The 19,451-nt window shown below is 40.2% G+C and overlaps 1 protein-coding gene across 4 annotated transcripts in view; it reads right to left on the reverse strand.

Moving 5' to 3' along the window:
- The window catches only part of OSBPL10 (oxysterol binding protein like 10), a 307,228-nt gene that overhangs the window by 147,824 nt on the left and 139,953 nt on the right, over positions 1 to 19,451 (reverse strand). For 3 of the 4 annotated variants that reach the window (XM_073901191.1, XM_025883402.2, XM_073901198.1), the window contains exon 4: positions 2,756 to 2,947. The exons of the other annotated variant lie outside the window; for it this stretch is intronic. In XM_073901191.1, coding sequence (XP_073757292.1) covers positions 2,756 to 2,947 — 192 coding nt within the window. The remainder of the gene's footprint in view (positions 1 to 2,755; positions 2,948 to 19,451) is intronic. 4 annotated transcript variants of the gene reach the window in all.

A 19,451-nucleotide genomic window follows, 5' to 3' on the forward strand; every position in this document is an offset into this window, starting at 1 on the left:
TAAAACTGCAGAGCTTTCTGGTATGAGTGAAAGTTTCTCAGATTGTTCCCAAGGTGGATCTGCCCACATCATAAAATGACAGATGTCTTCAAACAGCTATCATTCTCCAATCAGGAGTGAAGCTGGACAGGGTATCTGAGAATCTGAACTTTAAACTCTTCCCTCAGAGGTGTTCAGCACCCTACAATTCTCTCAACTGCCAATGTTTATACTTATGTCTCAACGAGCTCACTTAAAATTAGATTTCAGCAAGAAAGATTATCAGTAGACAAAAGCAACAGCCTGAAGAAATAAACGATTGCCCAGGAATACAAAAATCAAATCACTATATAGCTATGGAGGCATTTTACCTATTTTCCATATAATGAAATTTCTTGGGGAAATTTCAAATAATTGCCCCCATGGGTGGAAAATGGAGAGAAAACAATAGGATAAAGAAAAAAGGAGCATTTATGTCATTGTTGACAAAGTTTAGATCATACTATGTAAGTTTTACTTATCTATACATGTGACGTACAGAAAAAATACCCCAGAAGTAAATTCACTGAAAGCTTACATAATTGTTATCTGAAAAGAGGTAAGATTATGGGTACTTCTGATTTTCTTCTTTTGTACTTCATTATATACTTTTACATAATTATTTTTATATGCATATGCTTCAAGAACATACTTTTATTCTTTTAAAAACTTCTTAAAAATGGAGGAAGAAAAGGGCGCCTGGGTGGCTCAGTCATTGGGCGTCCGCCTTCAGCTCAGGTCACGATCCCGGGGTCCTGGGATCGAGCCCTGCATTGGGCTCCCTGCTCGGCAGGAAGCCTGCTTCTCCCTCTCCCACTCCCCCTGCTTGTGTTCCTGCTTTCACTGTCTCTCTCTATGTCAAATAAATAAATAAAATCCTAAAAAAATAATGGAGGAAGAAAAGATCTGGGCATTAAATTTCATCATGTGCTACTGAAAATGAAGCTAAGTCACCTCAACTTTTACTGAGGCCACAGCTCATTCAGTGCAAGCACCCCCACTTTTTTTCATATACTCCAGGCTTCCTAGCACCACTTGTAAGAGTGAGTCTATCAGCGATCCATTATCATAGAAGAGAATTCTCACAATACCATGAACTTTCAACCTTTTTTCTTTTTTTCTTTTTAAAAGTTGTCATCTCTAACATACTTGCAAAAGTATCTGCAGTGAGCTTTACATAAAAGCGACTATGACAGTGTTGTGGTCAAGTTGTTTTTTTTTTTAAGTCCTTATTTGTTAGATAAATATGAAAGCATTTACTGGCAATCATAAAATGATATAATATTTATGATTTCCTTGAAATACTCCAGCAAAAAAAGAAAAAGTGGTAGAGGGAAAACAGATGAACAAGAACAACAGAAAGTTGGAACTGCTGATACTGGGTGATACTGGTACCATTATTCTGTTCCACTTTGGGCACGAAGCGTTTCTCTAATAGTTTTTTTTTTTAAGATGCTATGAAAACTGAAAAATATATACAAGTGCGTGACCATTCCTCATATCATCCAGTGTGTCAAAGTTAAGCTCAGAGCGAAACACCATTAAAAAAAAAAAAAAAATCAGGGTGACTATATTAAAGGCAGCATTTGACTCTGTATCTTCTCTTTATTAGGCAAGACAGAGTACAGGCGTGTGTAAATCTATCAGGAAAAAGTTATTATCTGAAATAACTTGATAACAAAAAAAATGCATCTACAGATTTGATTCAGAAGATTTCAGTTTTTCAGTCCTGGGCCAGAGTCAGACCAAGATAGCAGGCTGACCCAGCACTACTGGGCTGGTGACATTTAGAAAATAAAACAAGATGCGTGCTGACTTGAGCAACAAGACCCTACGCTAGGAGGCCCATTGTGCTGCTCACCATGAGCCAGGGCCCTGCTGCTTCCATCAGAGGATGGGCTGGTCCACCCTCAAGCTAGCTGCAGGGCCAAAAGCCTCAACACAAGGTAGGCACCCAAGACCACTACCATTTATTTCATACAGTCCATTCCCAGGAACAGTTGCAAAAGATGATATGAACACTAAGGAAGTAGGATCCCCCAATTGATGACTTCCCAGTGGGTCAAAAGTAAAAACAAAGCATAGTTCTACATAGGTTCATAAGGCACTCACAGCTGAAAGGCTTTCAAATGGACAATCACAGTAAGCCTCAAATCTCCCTTGAGAGGAAGGGAGGGCCTGGGTTATTTCCAGTCTACAGATGCAGAAACTCCGGTTCAAAGCTTTGAAAGACTTACTTCCAAAGAACAGAGTCTTCTGACTCGAAAGACAGTGCTCCTTCACTCCCCAGCACTCTGCTGAGAGTGGTCTGTGATGGGAAGACCAAGGGAGGCACCTCATGAGTGAGGCGAGACAGAAAAAGGTCTCACACGTCCTGAGTTTCAGAACGACTTCAATTATTTCCTGGCTACCCGTGACCGTGTACTGTCTATTTCTTTGCCATGACCATGGGGAGACTTTGACTGACTCTACTTCTACTTGCACCCATGTGTCTGTAGGCTGGATTTCCCTGCTTTCTAAGCTCTCACAGGTCTCCTAAACACCTCACTTCACCTCACCTCACGCAGAAACAAATTATTTTTTCTGTAACCAGGAGGCAACACTGTCATGGCTGGGAGGCTGGCTGCTGGCCATCTCTCTTAGCCAAGATGGTACAAGGGAAGGGAAGGTGGCAGCACAGTGGTAGCGGCCCTCAGCGCCCAGGGACCACTCAACCTGGTAGGAGAGCAAAGCCTACCTCTCTGACTTCGTGAAGCTGGCCAGGATACTGACTCTTGGCTCTTCGGGCAGCTGCAGGCGACTTGTGATGCGTGATTGTGACAACACCGGGGGCCCCCGCGCCGAGGTGTCTCTGGCTACAGGGAGACGCAGGATTGGGCGTTCCATGGGGGAGCAAAGTGAGACTGCGGCTTCGGGAACTTGGAGTCGTCTAGAATAAGCAACAGGTGTCAAAACTCAGCAACCGACCTGCAGAACACAGCTAAGGACTGGCTTCCATTTATCTGGGACCCCTTCGCTTAATCTTTCCCCTTTGTCTATTTAGAGGGATGAAGGGATGGGGGAGGTACAGAAACACTACATGCCCAAATCCCACACTCACTTAAAAGAGACAATGTCCATTAACTATGCTCTGTGTTTCCTGTCCTACTCTATTGGCCATGAGAAGCTACTGAGTCCCCCCAAATGCCACAGACTCTTACGGATCTGTGCCTCTGCATAAATTAGCTCCTCTACCTAGAACGTTCTTCCCCTCACGCTGGCAGACTTCAGCTGAGTCTTAAGACTCTGTTGTTTCCTGATGTGTGAATCATCTCCCTGTCTGCCTCAGCCTCCCTGCTGCTCCTATTCCACTACAGCGAGATTATATTCTTTGTACAGCTACCTTCCTAAGAGATTTTTCCAAACTCATCATTATATCCCCAAGACCTGGCACATCCTGATTGTCTAATTTATTAGGTGCTTAATAAATGTCCGCTGCATAACTGAAAGTCCTCAGTTACCAACCAATTAATCCCCATTTGTTAGTGTACTGCTCTTATTTCATCCTAGAAGAATATATAATCCCAGTAACAATTTAGTATAGGATAAAGATGACATTTCAACCTAGTGGAGATGAATTTTTTCAATAACTGGTATTGGGATGACTGGGCAGCCATCTGGAAAACAAAGTTGGATTCATCTCACAGATCATAGACCCCAAATCGATCAAAGATATTAAGAAAAAGAAAGCACAAGAAAACATGTAGCCTTGGGGTAGGGAAGGCCCAACACCTCAAAATCCAAAAGCCATAAAAGAAAAGCTCAACAAATTTGATTACCTAAAAATTAAAAACTTCTGCACAAGAAAAAACTTTAAAAACCCACTACAACAGGGGCGCCCGGCTAGCTCAGATGGAGGAGTATGTGACTCCTGATCTCGGGGTCATGGGTTCAAGCCCCATGTTGGGTGCAGAGATTACTAAAAATAAATAAACAAATAAACAAACAAACTAACTAAAAAAAAAAAAAAACCACTTCCACCACCAACAAAGCCAAACAATAAATTAGGAAAAATATTTTCAACTTGTTTCAAAAGCCTCATCATGCTTGAAATGTTGGCATTCATATTAATTACAGATGTAATTCTATGTACCTTACTGTAACTCTGAAAATTGTAGTATTGTTGTCATGGAAATGTACGTTATTTATAATTAGGAATGGAAATCCTAGGGATTAACAAGAAACAGCAAACTATTAAAATGGGGCAAGACAGGGACACTCATCATTCACAAAAACAGATGAAGTCCTTAAACCATATGAAAACACATTCAACTGTCTTCATTAAATGTAAATTCAAGCCACATTTAGATACCATCTTTGGCCCATCGGATTGGCAAAAAGCCAAAAGTCTGAGTACACTATCTGTTGACAGGGTCACAGAGGAATAGGTTTGTGGCAGTGTAAGGTGACAACCCCCCCGCCCCAAGGAGGGCAATCTGGCAGTGCGTGTCGCAGTTACAAAGGTACTTTCTTGTGACCCACAACATCCTGCTTGGGAACATATCCTCCAAAACACCTGCTCCTAGGGGGAAATGGCGGAGGTACCCACCACGAGCCACTGAAGAAGAATGTTAAATGGCAGAAGATGGGAAACAACCCAAAGGCCCATCAGTATGGGACAGGCTCAGTAAATAACGGTACACCCACGTAATCTAACACCACTAAGCTGTGTAGGAATAACGAGAAAGGGCTCTATGAGTTGCTCTGTAAGAAAAAAAAAAAATCTCTAGAGAAGTAAAAAACAAAAAGCAAGGTGCAGAACTTTCACATAGTATGCAAAGTTCTGCATCAAAATGTGAAAAATGAGTATTTTTATTGTTAGTTACTTACAATTATTTGTTTCTTTTTTAAAGATTTTTAATTTATTTGAGAGAGAGCACGAGTGAGGAGGAGTGGCAGAGGGAGAGGGAGAAGCAGACTCTCCACTGAGCAGGGAGCCTGACGCAGGGCTCAAGATCCCAGGACCCTGAGATCATGACCTGAGCCAAAGGCAGATGCCTAACCAACTGTGCCACCAAGGCACCCCTAAAATTATTTGTTTAAACCAGAAAAATACCCCAGAAGAAGACCCACAAAACTAAAAAAAGTGGCTAGTTATTTGTGAAGAAGCAGAGAATGAAAGAGGAACAGAGAGGAAGGCAGATTTTTTTTTTTTTGTCCAAAGGGTTTTTTATGTTCTTTCACTTTGAACCATGTGAACGTATCACTTATCCAAAATTTGTTCAATCCTACATAAAATTTCCATTCTAAATGTTCCTATCCTTCACTCCAGCTTGAGAGAAGGCAGTTACAGGATATGTTGACTCAGGCCACCTTCTGAATTTCAGGGATCAAATATTTACTGAACACCTACTGCATGCCAAGGAGCATATCTACTATGTGGTCTCAAGGAGAAACAGGAGATGTATAAGACAGTCTTTCATCATAGATGCTTATGATATTGCTGGGGATAGAAGATATACACACAGAAACACATACATGCACACAAACACACACACAGAGTAAGAAAGTGCAGAGCAGGGTGTTAATTTGGCAATACAGCCAGAAAATGCCAAAGAAGTGAGGAAGAGCAAGATCTGCTAGAGCTGACCTCATCACTGCGGGCTGCTCTGAGAGTGAAGGACCCGAAGCCTGCGCAGGCCTGGGGGAGATACAGATAGGCAGTGGTGTACAAATCCACCCAGACAGCACCTTCAAAGTGGTCTTAGCCTCAGGTCTCAGGTAACACTCAACAGCTCTCAAAGTTGTTAAATGTTAATGACCTGTAATTTTCAAGCCTCGGAGGGGTTGGGTGTGGGGTGTGAGGCAGGGCAGAAGTCAGAACTTTATATTGCCCCACAACATCAGAGGAGCTTGTAAGGGTTCTCTGGATTGGACATGGATATAATTAATAGGAAGACAAAGCCTGAAAGCAGTGTGTTGCTTTTAAATAACCTTATATACAGGCAAATGGAGAATTTTTCGTCTAAGAATTGCATATACCTCGATCACAATGAAATACAGCAGGCATCTATTTTCTGCTTTAATGTTTTCACTTGGAGTGTGGAGGATGAAAGAAGCTATTTCTTTAATCCTTTAATGACAGTGAATTTGCCTAAGCATTAAGAGTCTACTGAAAAACATTTTGATTGTCTGGGAGGCTTATTCCAACCCAAGAAAAGGCAGCTTTTTCACTGGGCTTTTAAGACACACAGCCAAGGTTCCCTCCCCCAGCTGTACCAGGTTCTAGCTGTGTTGACTTCATTTGAGTTATTTAAGCTTTCCTATTAAGCATCAATTACCTAATCTTTAAAAAAGGAATAATAATATTGACCCTTAAAAGCCATCATGAAGATTAAATTAGATCGTGCACATAAAACGCTTAGCACAGTAGGAAACTGTACGGCCAAAGTTTGTTTCTTTCCCTCTATCACTTAAAACTTGATCGATGAAGGCCTTATTGATTTTTAAAATGTTAAGAAGTCACTTAGTTCAAAATCATAAGCAGTGACTGACCTCCTCCTTATTTATTTATTTACTTATTTTTTTTTACAGGATCAAAGTGGTGATGAAGTCCAAAATATAATTAAATACTTACTGGAGAATCTATATGGTCAGCCATTACATTGCAAGACTGTAGGGGGAGAAAACAATTCTAGACGCTGAGTAGAATGAGAACCCATTTGAAATCAGAGAGAAGACAATTCTGGCAAAGAGGCGCCTTTGCTCGGAGCACTACCACTGTAAACGGTAATAAATCAAGAAAACTCACCCAGGAGCCAAATTATTCCACTGTGAATGTCTAACCTCATGATCATTACTTAATGGCTGTCACTTGAATTCACAAGCAGTAAATTTGAGTTGAAAAACCTTTAATTTCCCATTAACTGTGGGCTCTCACGGCTTAATTCACACCAGTGCCTCCTCTCAGGGTAAATATGAACAAAAAGCCTCACTCTTGGTACACTCCGTAGGTCATCAGGCTCCAGGAGAGAAAAAGGGAGACCAGCCAGCAGACTGTACAACCACTAGGAACGAGAAGGCTCTCTTTCCGCAGGCGGCCTGTCTAAAATTCCCAGGTTGTGTTTTTTTAAATTGTGTTTAGCTATCACACCACTCATCCCCGCTACTATTTTATAACAAAACATTATCAAGAGTTTGAGGAACAACAGGGCAGGTTTTTACTCCAAATATTTACGTCAGGGAGGGCGACTAGAAATGTCAAGTGCGCCATCTGTGAAAAACTCGGAGTCAAGGGTAACTGTTTCTCTCCGGGAACAAGATTCACACTTTACCTAAGAGAATCAGCCCTTGTGGCCCCTCTCCCAAACAGCACTGGCCTGACAAAGAAGAGAAAGGGTCCCAGGTGAGACAGAGTGCTGATGCTCAGACCCTGCCCAGACATTCAACATGCAGTAGGGTTTCTTGGTATTTACAACCTCTTGGTTTCTCCTACTTACTTCCCCAGATCCCTGAAATGTCCCAAGTTTGCAAGGAAGACACGTACACATACTCTCTGGCTAAAATGGGCATGAAGGAGAGGCATGACTGAAAAGAGGGAGAATGCACCTGAAAGAATACGTCCAGGCAGGGAAATCAAGCAAGGAGCCGAGACATACGGTCCAGTCTGGGAAGCTTACAGCAGAATCACTGGACTATCAGGAGGCTGTGGGCAGGAAGTGCTTAAGAGTCCATGGCCTGGGTTCAGATATGAGCTCTAGCATTCATGAGCTGGACGGCCTAGTAAAGTGGCATGGGGTTCTCACTTCTAGAATTCTATTTCTTTTCCACTTCTAAAATTTTACTATTAACCTACCTCACTGGATGGTTGGAGAATGAAAGAAGAGGTAAGTAGGGCACGGGTCATGAACTTAGCATGAAGTGTCATCATTATCATGTGTAAATTAAAATTAGGCCTTCAGGCACCAACACAGATGAAGGATTGTTAAGTGGTCCCAGAGTCAAATATATGGACTTAAAGACTGTTTTCATCAACACTGCCTTAAACAGACACAGTTTTACCACTTCCTTAAAAAAAAAATTAAAAATTAAAAAAAATGAAGAGTAATCATCCTAATTACTAAAAAACAGTATGCTTCAGAGAAAACGTACATTTAAAATATGATTTCATATTTTAAAAAATACATCTATTATAGAACTTAACGTGTCTGTAGATAATGCCAATGGTACATAGGTACTAAAAGTAAAGAATTAGCTTAAGTAATAGGCGATTTCCCATTAATATTTTGGAATAAAACAGAACCTCACATTGTAAAGATCACCTGCTGGTCCTAAAACCCTCTAAAAACATATATCAGAAGGTGATAATTAGGCTTGCTGAAGCCGAAATTTAAAAGCTTTTAAAGGAATAAGGGGGGAAATATATATACATTTGTGGCAACCACTTCTATAGAAAATTTTTCTGATGGAAAAAAAATCGCTGAGAGTCAATTAATTATAACAGCATTCAGATGACATTTAATTTGGAACCTATTTTCCTCACTTCCTTGAATTCTTTCATAGTGAAAGGGAAAAAAAAAGACACCATATTTCAGAATAAATAGCCCAAGGGAGACAAAAAAACCCAAACTAGTCTGGTTGCATTTTTTTAAAAAAGATTTTATTTATTTATTTGAGAGAGAGAGAGAGAGAGAGAGACAGGGAGAGCACAAGCAGGGGGAGGGCCGGGGGAGAGGGAGAAGAAGGTTCTCCACTGAGCAGGGAACAGATGCGGGGCTTGATCCCAAGACCCTGAGATCATGACCTGAGCCAAAAGCAGATGCTTAACTGACTGAGCCACCCAAGCGCCCATGCTTTTTGTTTTGTTTTGCTTTTCTTTTAGAGAGAAAGCACCTGCAGAGGGAGGGGCAGAGGGAAAAGGAGACAGAATCTCAAGTGGACTCTAGGCTGAAAGCCTAGACCAAGCCAAAACCAAGAGCTGGACACTTAACCAACTACACCACCCAGGCACCCTGGTTGCGTATTTTGAAAAACAAATTCAACCAACTAAAGCCTTTCATTACATTCCTCTCTCTTCCTCCAAAAAAGAAAAAAATTAATGCACCATTTTTCTAAATATGTGAAAGCTAAACATAAGACTTGTGATTTATTCCTTTTCTTCCAAAAGTAAGCATACTTCCATCAACAAAAAAGGAAAAGCCTAACAGTTTTTAAAATAGTACAGTTCAGGACCTTAAAATTATTCAGAATTTTGTTTTCCTATTAGTCAATAGCTCAGTGAAAATGAAGGGTGTTATTTTTTTTAAGTAGGCTCCACACCCAACATGGGTCTTGAACTCATGACCCTAAGATCAAGAGTCACCTGCTAGAGTCACCTGCTCTACTTACTGAGCCAGCCACCCCAAGAACTTATGGTGTTTTTAAAATTAATCTACTCCACTATTTTGCTTAATAATGAGTAAGGGACAGGCGGGGCTAAGTAGAGAGAGCTAGGTAGGGGGCCATGGGAGCAGGCTCACAGAAATCGAAAAACGCAGAGGTGTAAGGAGACCAGAGATAAGGGAACAAACCAGACCACCCTGTCCTAGGGGTCAGAGGTGGGGTATGGTTCAACAGCGACTTGGGACCAACCAAGAATTACCAGACCCTAAAAAAGGAAGTAAGCCACTGAAGGTGTTATCACTAGTCCATAATCAATGGTACCTATCAATAGAGATGTTAAAAGGATTTAAGTTCCCCGGTTAGCTTTCTATAAAAGACCAACCCTAAAGGCCCCCAGTGGCAACCTCTCCGGGACCTCTCTCAGTCCTGAGAGCTTTTTCTGTATCCTCACTTAATAAAACTCTATGGTTTTACTCACTTTCCATTGTCGGTGAGATTCATTCGACTCTGTAAGACAAGAACCTCGCTCTCCTGCTTCAATAGCTGTATATGAACTTCTGCATTTGCTTTGCTTTTGATTTTGTTTTTTAATATTCTGTTATCCTAAGTTTACAACAGATCCAAAGCAGAAATAAAAGGTTTTAAAACTGGGTTATTTTCCAAGTTCATTGCCATGATTAACTTTTCAAAAATTATACTTCACTTGCTCTACTTTTCCAAATTCCTGTCTTCTTGCAGAAATAAAAGTTTAAACTTTCAGTTACCAAGTCTAGGGAATTTCTTCCATTTTCTTTTTTTTCTTAAGATTTTATTTATTTATTTGAGAGAGAGAGCGAGCGAGATCATGAGCAAGGTGAGGGAAAGGTAGAGGGAGAAGCAGATTCCCCACTGAGCAGCGGGCCCAATGCAGGACTTGATCCCAGGACTCTGGGATCATGACCCAAGCTGAAGGCAGATGCCTAGCAGACTGAGACACCCAGGCGCCCACTTTCTAACCATTTTCATCTGCAAATCCTTAATATATCATAAACATTTCCCACTAACTTTATACCAATACCCTCTCTTAAAGCACACACGCAAACATGCGCCACAGTGTGCAAAGGGAAAAGAATGGTTTTCCCCAGAAAGGCAGTCTCTAGCCTGCTTCTAATCATACCTGCATGAACCTGTGATTATACCTGCAAATGCCAGATCTTTGAAAAACAGTGCAAGAAAATGCAGGTATTTCCATTTCCTGCAAGGAGAGGAAAAGAAAACTTGACATTTTTAGGTTTCCCTTGTCTCTCAACATTTTCAACCCCCAAATCTCTAACAGTTAATCCAACCACTCCAGAATTTCTGGCCATGCTCTGGCCCAGCCTCCCTCTAGATCAAGCTTCCAGGTCTCATGCACTTGGCCCCTTACCACACTCCACCCTTCTCCCCACCCCCTCACATCGCCAGCTCTCACCATCTTCCAGATCCACCCAAAAGTAGGGATGTGCAACTTCAAAACCTTCCACACATCGGCCCTCCTTTAGCTACCCTCTATATCCTTTGTTTGCGAGCTTGCCATTCAAGGACCAAGACTCCTTTTGGATGCTTTCTTCTGAAAACATGAAGATTCTCTCTACTGACCAAGCCCAATTCTCACCTTTTCTCATGCTGTGAAACTAAAGAATTTTAGAAAAGGAAAAAAACCCTCGGTCTAGTCTTCTCTTTTTACAGATCTAAAAACAGCCTTAAAAAGATAACATTACAAGGGACACCTGGGTGGCTCAGTCAGTTAAGCGTCTGCCTTCGGCTTAGATCATGATCCCAGGGTCCTGGGATCGAGCCCCACATCGGGCTCCCTGCTTGGCGGGAAGCCTGCTTCTTCCTCTGCCTGCCGCTCCCCATGCTTGTGCTCTCTCTCTCTCTCTCTCTCTCACTCTCTCTCTGTCAATAAATAAATAAAATCTTAAAAAAAAAAAAGATAACATTACAAGCGTCATTCAAAATTCAACTAAAAAAGGCTGATTCAAGGCTCAGCCTCTCCAGGTGGCCTTTCTCAATTACATGAGGTTCTAGTTAATTTAAATAGTGCTTCACACAAAGTTTGATGTTAATATATTTGATAGCAGAAAAGCAGATCTCCATTACACATTTCTACTTATCTAACACTTCAACCCACTCACCTATCATCATAAAAATACATGCACAATACTCCTTTGAAAGCAGGATAATTGTGTACTATATTCTCTTGGAATTACAGATCCTCAAAGAGATAATTTTATTTTATATATGTTGTTTGCAAATAACAAGAAACCAAAACTTTTTAATGCCAAATTTCCATTTTAATTAAAAAAAAAAAAAACTTTCTGGGGGCACCTGGGTGGCTCAGTCATTAATCTGCCTTTGGCTCAGGTCATGATCCCAGGGTCCTGGTATCGAGCCCCACATTGGGCTCCCTGCTCGGTGGGAAGCCTGCTTCTCCCTCCCCCACTCCCCCTGCTTGTGTTCCCTCTCTCGCTGTGTCTCTCTCTGTCAAATAAATAAATAAAATCTTTTAAAAAAAAAATTTTTTTTAAATTCTGAACAAGGACTAAAAAGTTTCCTTAACTTAATTAGTCATATACCAAAAACATAGAACACCCACGATACTAATGTACAGATGTTTAGCTTCATTGCTTTTAGTTTTAGTTTTAGAAATAAGAATTCCAATATCATCACTGTTTAACATAGTACTGGAGGCACTAGCCAACAGAACAGGACAAGAAAAAAAAAAAAAGAAGAGGTAGGAGGACAGGAAAAGAAGGAATAAAATGTAACTAGCTACAGATGTGATTTTACAAAAGAGAAGATCAGAAAACTCCAGCAAAGTTGTTAGATGAACTTAGAGACGTCTATATCAATAATAACTAGGAAATATAGTAGAAAATAAGACATTCACAATAGCAATAAAAACTATAATGTACAGATATTAATCCAATAAGGAATACATAAGAAAAGAAACACATATGAAAAAAATCAGTGAAGAATTGGGAAAAAAGAGATAACACATACCAGGCTAATGAATAAGACAACTTAATATTGTAAAGATGTCTGTTCTCCCAAATTATTACATAATTAGTCTAATAAAAATCCCAGTAGAATTTTTTGAGCGAATCAATTAAGTTTATTCTAATATATAAATGGAAGAAAAAAGGTTTGTGAGGGGCCAAGTTAATTCTGAAAAAGGAGAATCATCCTACCAGATACAAATATTGAACAACAAAGCCACAATGATTAATGATTATAAGGCATTCGGGCAGGAAGAAGCAACTAGACTAAAAGCTGGAAAGGAGGGCATATATAAAAAAAATATGAAAGTCAGCATATTACAGAAGCAGCACAATAAACCAGTAAAGGGAATAAATGATAAGGGGAAAGCAAACATAGCCAACTCTGTAACTTCATGGCATATACAAAGGTAAAAATCTAAATGCAAAAAGTAGAACTACAAAATTAGCAGAGGGAAATGTAGGAGAGTATCTATGTAACTCTGAATGTACAAAAGCTTTTCTTATAAGACCAAAAGTACATATTACAAGTTGAACATTTGATGGATTTGACTACATTATAAGGGTTTCTCTTTGACAAGGCCATTTTAGACAAAATTAACAAATGTGTGGGGATTGGAAGAAGACAGATTACTATCTAGAATATAAAAGGAGTTCCTACAAATAAAAACCAGAAAACACTCTAAAAAATGGAGAAAGGATAAGAATAGGCAATATACAGAAGAAAAAAAAAGATGAAAGGCTAACAAGTATATCCAGGTAATCAGAGAAATACAAATTAAAATAACTAGATTTTATCCCCACCAGATTTACCAAAATTCAAGAGTAAAACCCCACCAAGGAATGGTAAGGATATAAAGATACTGGAACCTCTTGCATTCTAACGGGAGAGCAGACTGGTACAGCCATTTTGGTAGCAATATAAAAGAACTTAATGAAAATATATGCACGTTCCTATGATCCTGAAGCTTTCTGCTGGGCAAGTACGCAACAAACATGCTCACACTCACATGTATACACAAGGATATATTCAAGGATGTTCAGTGTTCATGACGGTGGGGAGTTTGAGGCAATGTAGGTGTCCATTAGTAAGAGTTCATATAAATTAAATGTGGACTGTACATACAACAAATATACATGCCTTGGTTAGAAGTGATGACATGGAGATATGTACAGCAACATCGATAAAACCTACTGCTAAGTCAGAAAAGTTTAAAAAGGACAAGATCTGCAGGATGACACAACTGATACAGATTTTAAACACATATAAAGGCAAACAAAGACCCATGCAGACCCAAGGAATTGATGCTAACAAAGATGAGGGGGATGGGAGCAGGGGGGAAAAGGAAGAAAAACAATTATAAGAGTTCTTAAAAAGTTGTTTGTTTGTTTTTTTTTAAATAAAAGGCCTTGTTTGGACTGATAAGTCTGCCATAATCCAATAATGCTGGCAATAATTTTAACTGTAAGTGTATTTATAGTATCATTTAAATGTGAACTATGTGCCATAAACTGTCTTAATATATACACCCTTTAAATCATTTAACCCTGTTTATAACCTCACAAGGCAGGTACTATCATTTCCATTTCACAGATGAGGAAAATGAGGCACAGAGAATCATATCTTTCCCCAGGTCATGCAGCTAATAAATCTAATAAATCGTGGGGCAGGGATTCAAATCCAGGCCAGCTGGTCCCCAAGGCCATGTTCTTGGCCATGACGCTGCACAGAGTCCCTAGAGGTGATTCACCTGTCCTCTTCAACTGAGGTCCAAAACAGAACAACTCTTTACAGAACACCTTGATGCTCAGTCAGCATTTTGGGGAAAAAAAGACTTAATTTCAAAGCCTCGTAGCACATACCAATTCTCAAATACTTGAACAATAAGCTCATTAAGCCTAAACTACATGAAGCTAAGACGTCAAATTTTTTAAATGTTTAGTTACCCGTAATAAGGCCAATGTTTGATGGATAATACATCTACAGATGTCAAAGATAGGATGCAGTCCCCAACTCTCACAGCACTTAATGTGTTTTACCCACATGTCTCCCTCCATGTTCTACTGTCTCCCCTAGCCTGTGACAGCCCCCAGGCCAGGGCCTGTGACTAACAGCCACTGTGTACTCCATGAAAGTTGATACAGGGTCTCACCTTGCAAATGCTAGGTACACAATAAAGACACAGAGCAATGAATCCCCCCAACCTCACCTTCAACAACTGGTTAAACCACTGATCCTTCCCTGAAAATCTAATTTTAAAAACACCAACAATGATTCACTGGTATCTCCTCTCCTTTTCCACGAGGGAGTCCGGAAAAGATACACCACACACAATTACACATAAACACAGAATGTCCCAAAACGAAACCTGGTACATTATCAACCAACACACATTATTGGGAGAAGTCCTTAAGTATTTCTTGAGCATCTACTGTGTGCCAGGCACCGTTCTAGGCAATAGAGATATAACGCGGAACAAAAAAACAAATACCCCTGCCTTCAAGGAAGTGGCATTCTGGTGAGGCAAAGAGACCAAAATAAATAAATCGGGAAAATAAAAACTGTTTTAGATAATGTATATGATCATATAAAGCAGGAATAATATATATTAATAGAAGGCAGACAACAAGAAAGATGGAAAGGCTTTCCAGTTTTGCATAAGTGGGGAGAGAAAGGCTCATGAGAGGGTGACATTGGATTTAAAGACCTGAATGAAGCCAAGGAATGAGCTATGCTGACATCTGGGAACAGCATTCTAGGTAGTAACTCAACAGGTGCAAGGGCCCTGGGGTAGAAGTCTATCTGGCATGTTTGAGCAAAGAGGACAGCATGGCCAAACGAGCAAGGCATTAAAGCAGTAGGAATTGAGGTCAGAGAGGTAATGAACTGGAAAGATGAGCTTCTGAATTAGAAATTACAGACAACTGCTGGGCAAGCCAGAGTACCTGGCATCACCTGGGGCTCATTCAGACACTCAGAATGATGAGCCAATTTGAACAATGGGTTCCAATAAGCTTCCTTCCTCCAGGCCATGTTCAGGTATTAAATTGTTATTTGCATACAATTTACATATGTCTACACAACATATATCATCTCTATTGGATAATTTTCATGGTACATTTGTATTACTACTGCCCTAAAGATGAGCATTTCGTGATTTATTCTATTCTCTTTTTCTTCTCACGTCTCCATATAATCGACCCAGAAGATATTTTATGCCAGAAATGAATCACAGAACAAAAGGAGACTACATGCCAAGGAATTCTATAAATGATCACTTCATAACAGGGGGAAAAAGGGGCTCTTATTTTATGTTTAAACTTTGTCACCTACTAGTGGGTCAAACCAGTCATGGGGATGAAACGTCCAACGCAATTCTAAGAACATTTCGAGAAGCAAATTTGATTTTCTTACAATCAATAACTAATCTCTGACAGAAGTGCTCCTATCTATTTAGAAGAGATCATTATCTCCTTCCCAAATGCTCGGGCACAGAAACTTGAAGCTCAAAACTGCTCCTACTTGTGTCTCAAAATGCTTCACACTAAAAAAATTAAACCTCGTCAACATGCCTCAGGTGCATGCAGAATCCTACAGGATCTGTGCAATAAATCCCACTAATTACTTCTTCCAAGCTTGGTATTACTGGTGAGGTTAAGACGGCAATGCAAGATTAGCTAATAACTCAGGGAATCAGTAAACAGCCCCCTCCTAACCCACGGCAGGGGGGGTGGGGGGGCGGTGACAGCCACAGGAGGCTGCAGAAACCTTATAAAGACTATGTATCAGTTAGAAGTTTCCCGAAAATCCTTATTTGGCCAGAATCTTAGAAGCGATTAGTTTTTGCCTTCCTCTTTTCTGCTGCACTTTTTATATGTATGTAACACACACATAGGTATATCATACACCTGCATAACCCCTTCTTAATCCTCCCTAAGGCACTTCTTGCCAAAGCGGAAATAAACCACAGGTTCACAAGCTTACGCTAACATGACGCTAGGCTTATAACACAAAGGAATTTAGATTTTGTGTTTTGGATTTTTAAGAATCCAGACAAAAGACTTAACAAGTATACAGAAACAACAACAACAACAACAATTTTTTTTTCTTACAATTAATTTCTGGATCACAAAGGAAAGAACCTGATTCACTCTGTTAAAAAAAAGATAAAGCAAGCCCAAGTTGGCATCATTTGCCCCCCAAGACAGCAAACCAAGACATAATTACAGTTTGAACCTATCCTGGGAATGTGACCTTTTCAAAGTCAATCCGAAATTTCCTGATAGGCTTGAGTGAGGTAATCTGTATAATAAAAACCCTGCCTGGCCTAAAACAGTACTTTTCTTTCTTTTGCTAAGAACTCTTTGCTCCACCCTCCTTTCTGTAAAAACCTTCCAATTTGTCCAATTCCTTGGAGCTCCCCTCTCTTGTTCTCCGGATGGGATGCGGCCTGGTTCATAAACCTCTTAATAAAGCCAATTAGATCTTCAAATTAACAGGTTGAATTTTTTTTTAACTCCCAGATGTCTCCATTTTTACCAAAGAATTTACAACAGAGAATCATTAGAAGTATAACTGGTTTAAGGACTAAGCCCCTTGTCATTCCAATCACTGAATTTTACATAACCTGGACCATCAAATGAATATCTGGCAAAGCTGGAAAGCCCACTGGACTTCCACTGGTGTCAATAATTTCCATGGACAGAGTCATTAGAGGCAACCCAAAGAGGTTTATATCATATTATAGGGGAGGATATTGGTACCACCCAATCTCAGGGTATCAGGTAGCAAAGTTAGAAAAGCTGTAGATGCTCTCAATGTCCCAATTTAACCAACTAATTAGATTTCCCACTGTTTTTCATCACTTCCATAAAAACTACTGACATGCACACAGGGTACTGATGATTGCTCATGGCTTGTAGTCTCCCTTGGGTTATGCCTGCACACTTGCACTCCCACCACCTGAGCTGGGTATCTTCAAAGGGCCAACTGTATTCAGTCCCGACTCTGCTTATGCTAGTGTACTTACTATTTTAACTGCATAATTTAAATAATAAACTGATAAAATATAAACATGAAAAATGACTGTCTTTATGAAACTAAGCTGCATGACCTGAAAAACATCAATACAAAAGCATTGCTCAAACTGCTGTTGAATTAGGTGTGGGCAGGATAACTATAAAAGACTAGAAACCGTTTATAAAAACCTAGGATTCCATAATGAGCTTGTCGTGTTCTTTAAAGAAACCCAAACAGATACAACTCAACACCCAAAAAATAATCCAATTAAAAATGGGCAGAAGACGTGAACACACATTTCTCCAAAGACATCCAGATGGCCAACAGACACACAAAAAGATGCTCAACATCACTCATCACCAGGGAGATGCAAATCAAAACTATAATGAGACATCACCTCACACCTGTCAGAATGGCTAAAATCAACAGCACAAGAAACAACAGGTGTTGGTGAGGCTGTGGAGAAAGGGGAACCCTCGTGCACTGTGGGTGGGAATGCAAACTGGTGCAACCACCGTGGAAAACAGTATGGAGGTTCCTCAAAAAGTTAAAGATAGAATTTGATCCATATGATCCAGTAATTCCAATACTGGGTATTCACCCAAAGAATATAAAAACACTAATTTGAAAAGCTATTTGCACCCCTATGTTTATTGCAGCATTATTACAATAGCCATAATATGAAAGTAGCCCAAGTGTCCATCGATAGATGAATGGATAAAGATGTGGTATATGTATACAATGGAATATTAGGCAGCCATTAAAAAAAGAATGAAGTCTTGCCATGGACAAGACGGATGGAACTAGAGAGTAGAATGTCATATGGATTCAGGACAGGCACTCCCAGAATGTGTCACTTCAGCACGTGGATTCTCTTGAGCTGAAGGCATTTGACACCCTGTGGGCTCAAGAAACTTTTGTCCTCCCTCAATCACAAAGAAGAATCTAAATGAGGGGTCTTTCCCAGAATACGGTTTATTAACAGACATAAATTTTAACTGAGTGACCCAACCATATGGCAGGGCAAACATCTAATTACCGAACATCTGTTCTGCTTATCGCGCTGTGAAGTGCATTCCTTTCCTCTGAAGTTCCAGATGCCTCCCCCTTTCTCCTTAACTCAGAATGACATATATACCTCATTTCACTTGTCTTTGGAATTTCCACATCCGTGTGGATTCCCCCATATGGACGCCTATTAAATTAGATTTTCTCACGTCAATTTGATTCTTAGACCAGCTAGAAGAACTTTGAAGGGGACAGGAGTCCTTGCTCCCTGACAATGTTAAGTGGAAAAAGTCAGCCAGAGAAAGACAAATACCATATGATTTCACTCAAATGTGTCATTTAAGAAACAAACGAACAAGGGGAAAAAAGGAGAAAAACCCAAACAAGAGTTTATAGATAATCTATTAGAAATACGCTTTCTACAAGAGAGATGATGTACAGTTTCTACCACTAAACCCATGCTTGATGAAAGGGACCTGAAACTACATTTGAAGATTGGTGAGTGAGGATTTTAAGTTAAAATGGTTTAAGGTTTGCACACATCACATTTGTTATTCTTTCCTTTAGCCAACTGTTTTTGATTAAAGGACAGTGTCTCCAAATCACCAGCTAAGAAGACGTCTCCTGGAGTCTCAGCCCCAGGATGACAGAACACTGGAGTGGCCTGTCCCCCAACGTGTAAACCGCAAAAAGGCAGACTGCAGAAATTCACTGGCACAAGTACCAGCTGAGTCAGTAACTCCTGGGTTCATTACAGAAGTGGTATTGGTTACCTGGTGTCTGGGCACGTCAGCTCTATGATACTACTCTGGGCACAGGAAGGAAGATGGCTTTAGATCCTCAGCAGTCTTTAGATGCCTCAAAAACACAACAGCTCCTGCTAGGACTCAAAATGCTTCTGAGCCAGTATGTGACTGTCATAACCAAACTCTAGAAGACATGAAGGAGAATATTAAACTCATCCCTTCCTGCATGAGAGGTTTTCCCTCATTTCTCCCCATCGCTAGAGATTCTACCACCTGCTG

The sequence above is a fragment of the Callorhinus ursinus genome, unplaced genomic scaffold (genome assembly GCF_003265705.2).
Source record: "Callorhinus ursinus isolate GAN/ISIS: 27379988/994484 unplaced genomic scaffold, GSC_fseal_2.0 scaffold1, whole genome shotgun sequence".
Lineage (NCBI taxonomy): Eukaryota > Metazoa > Chordata > Mammalia > Carnivora > Otariidae > Callorhinus > Callorhinus ursinus.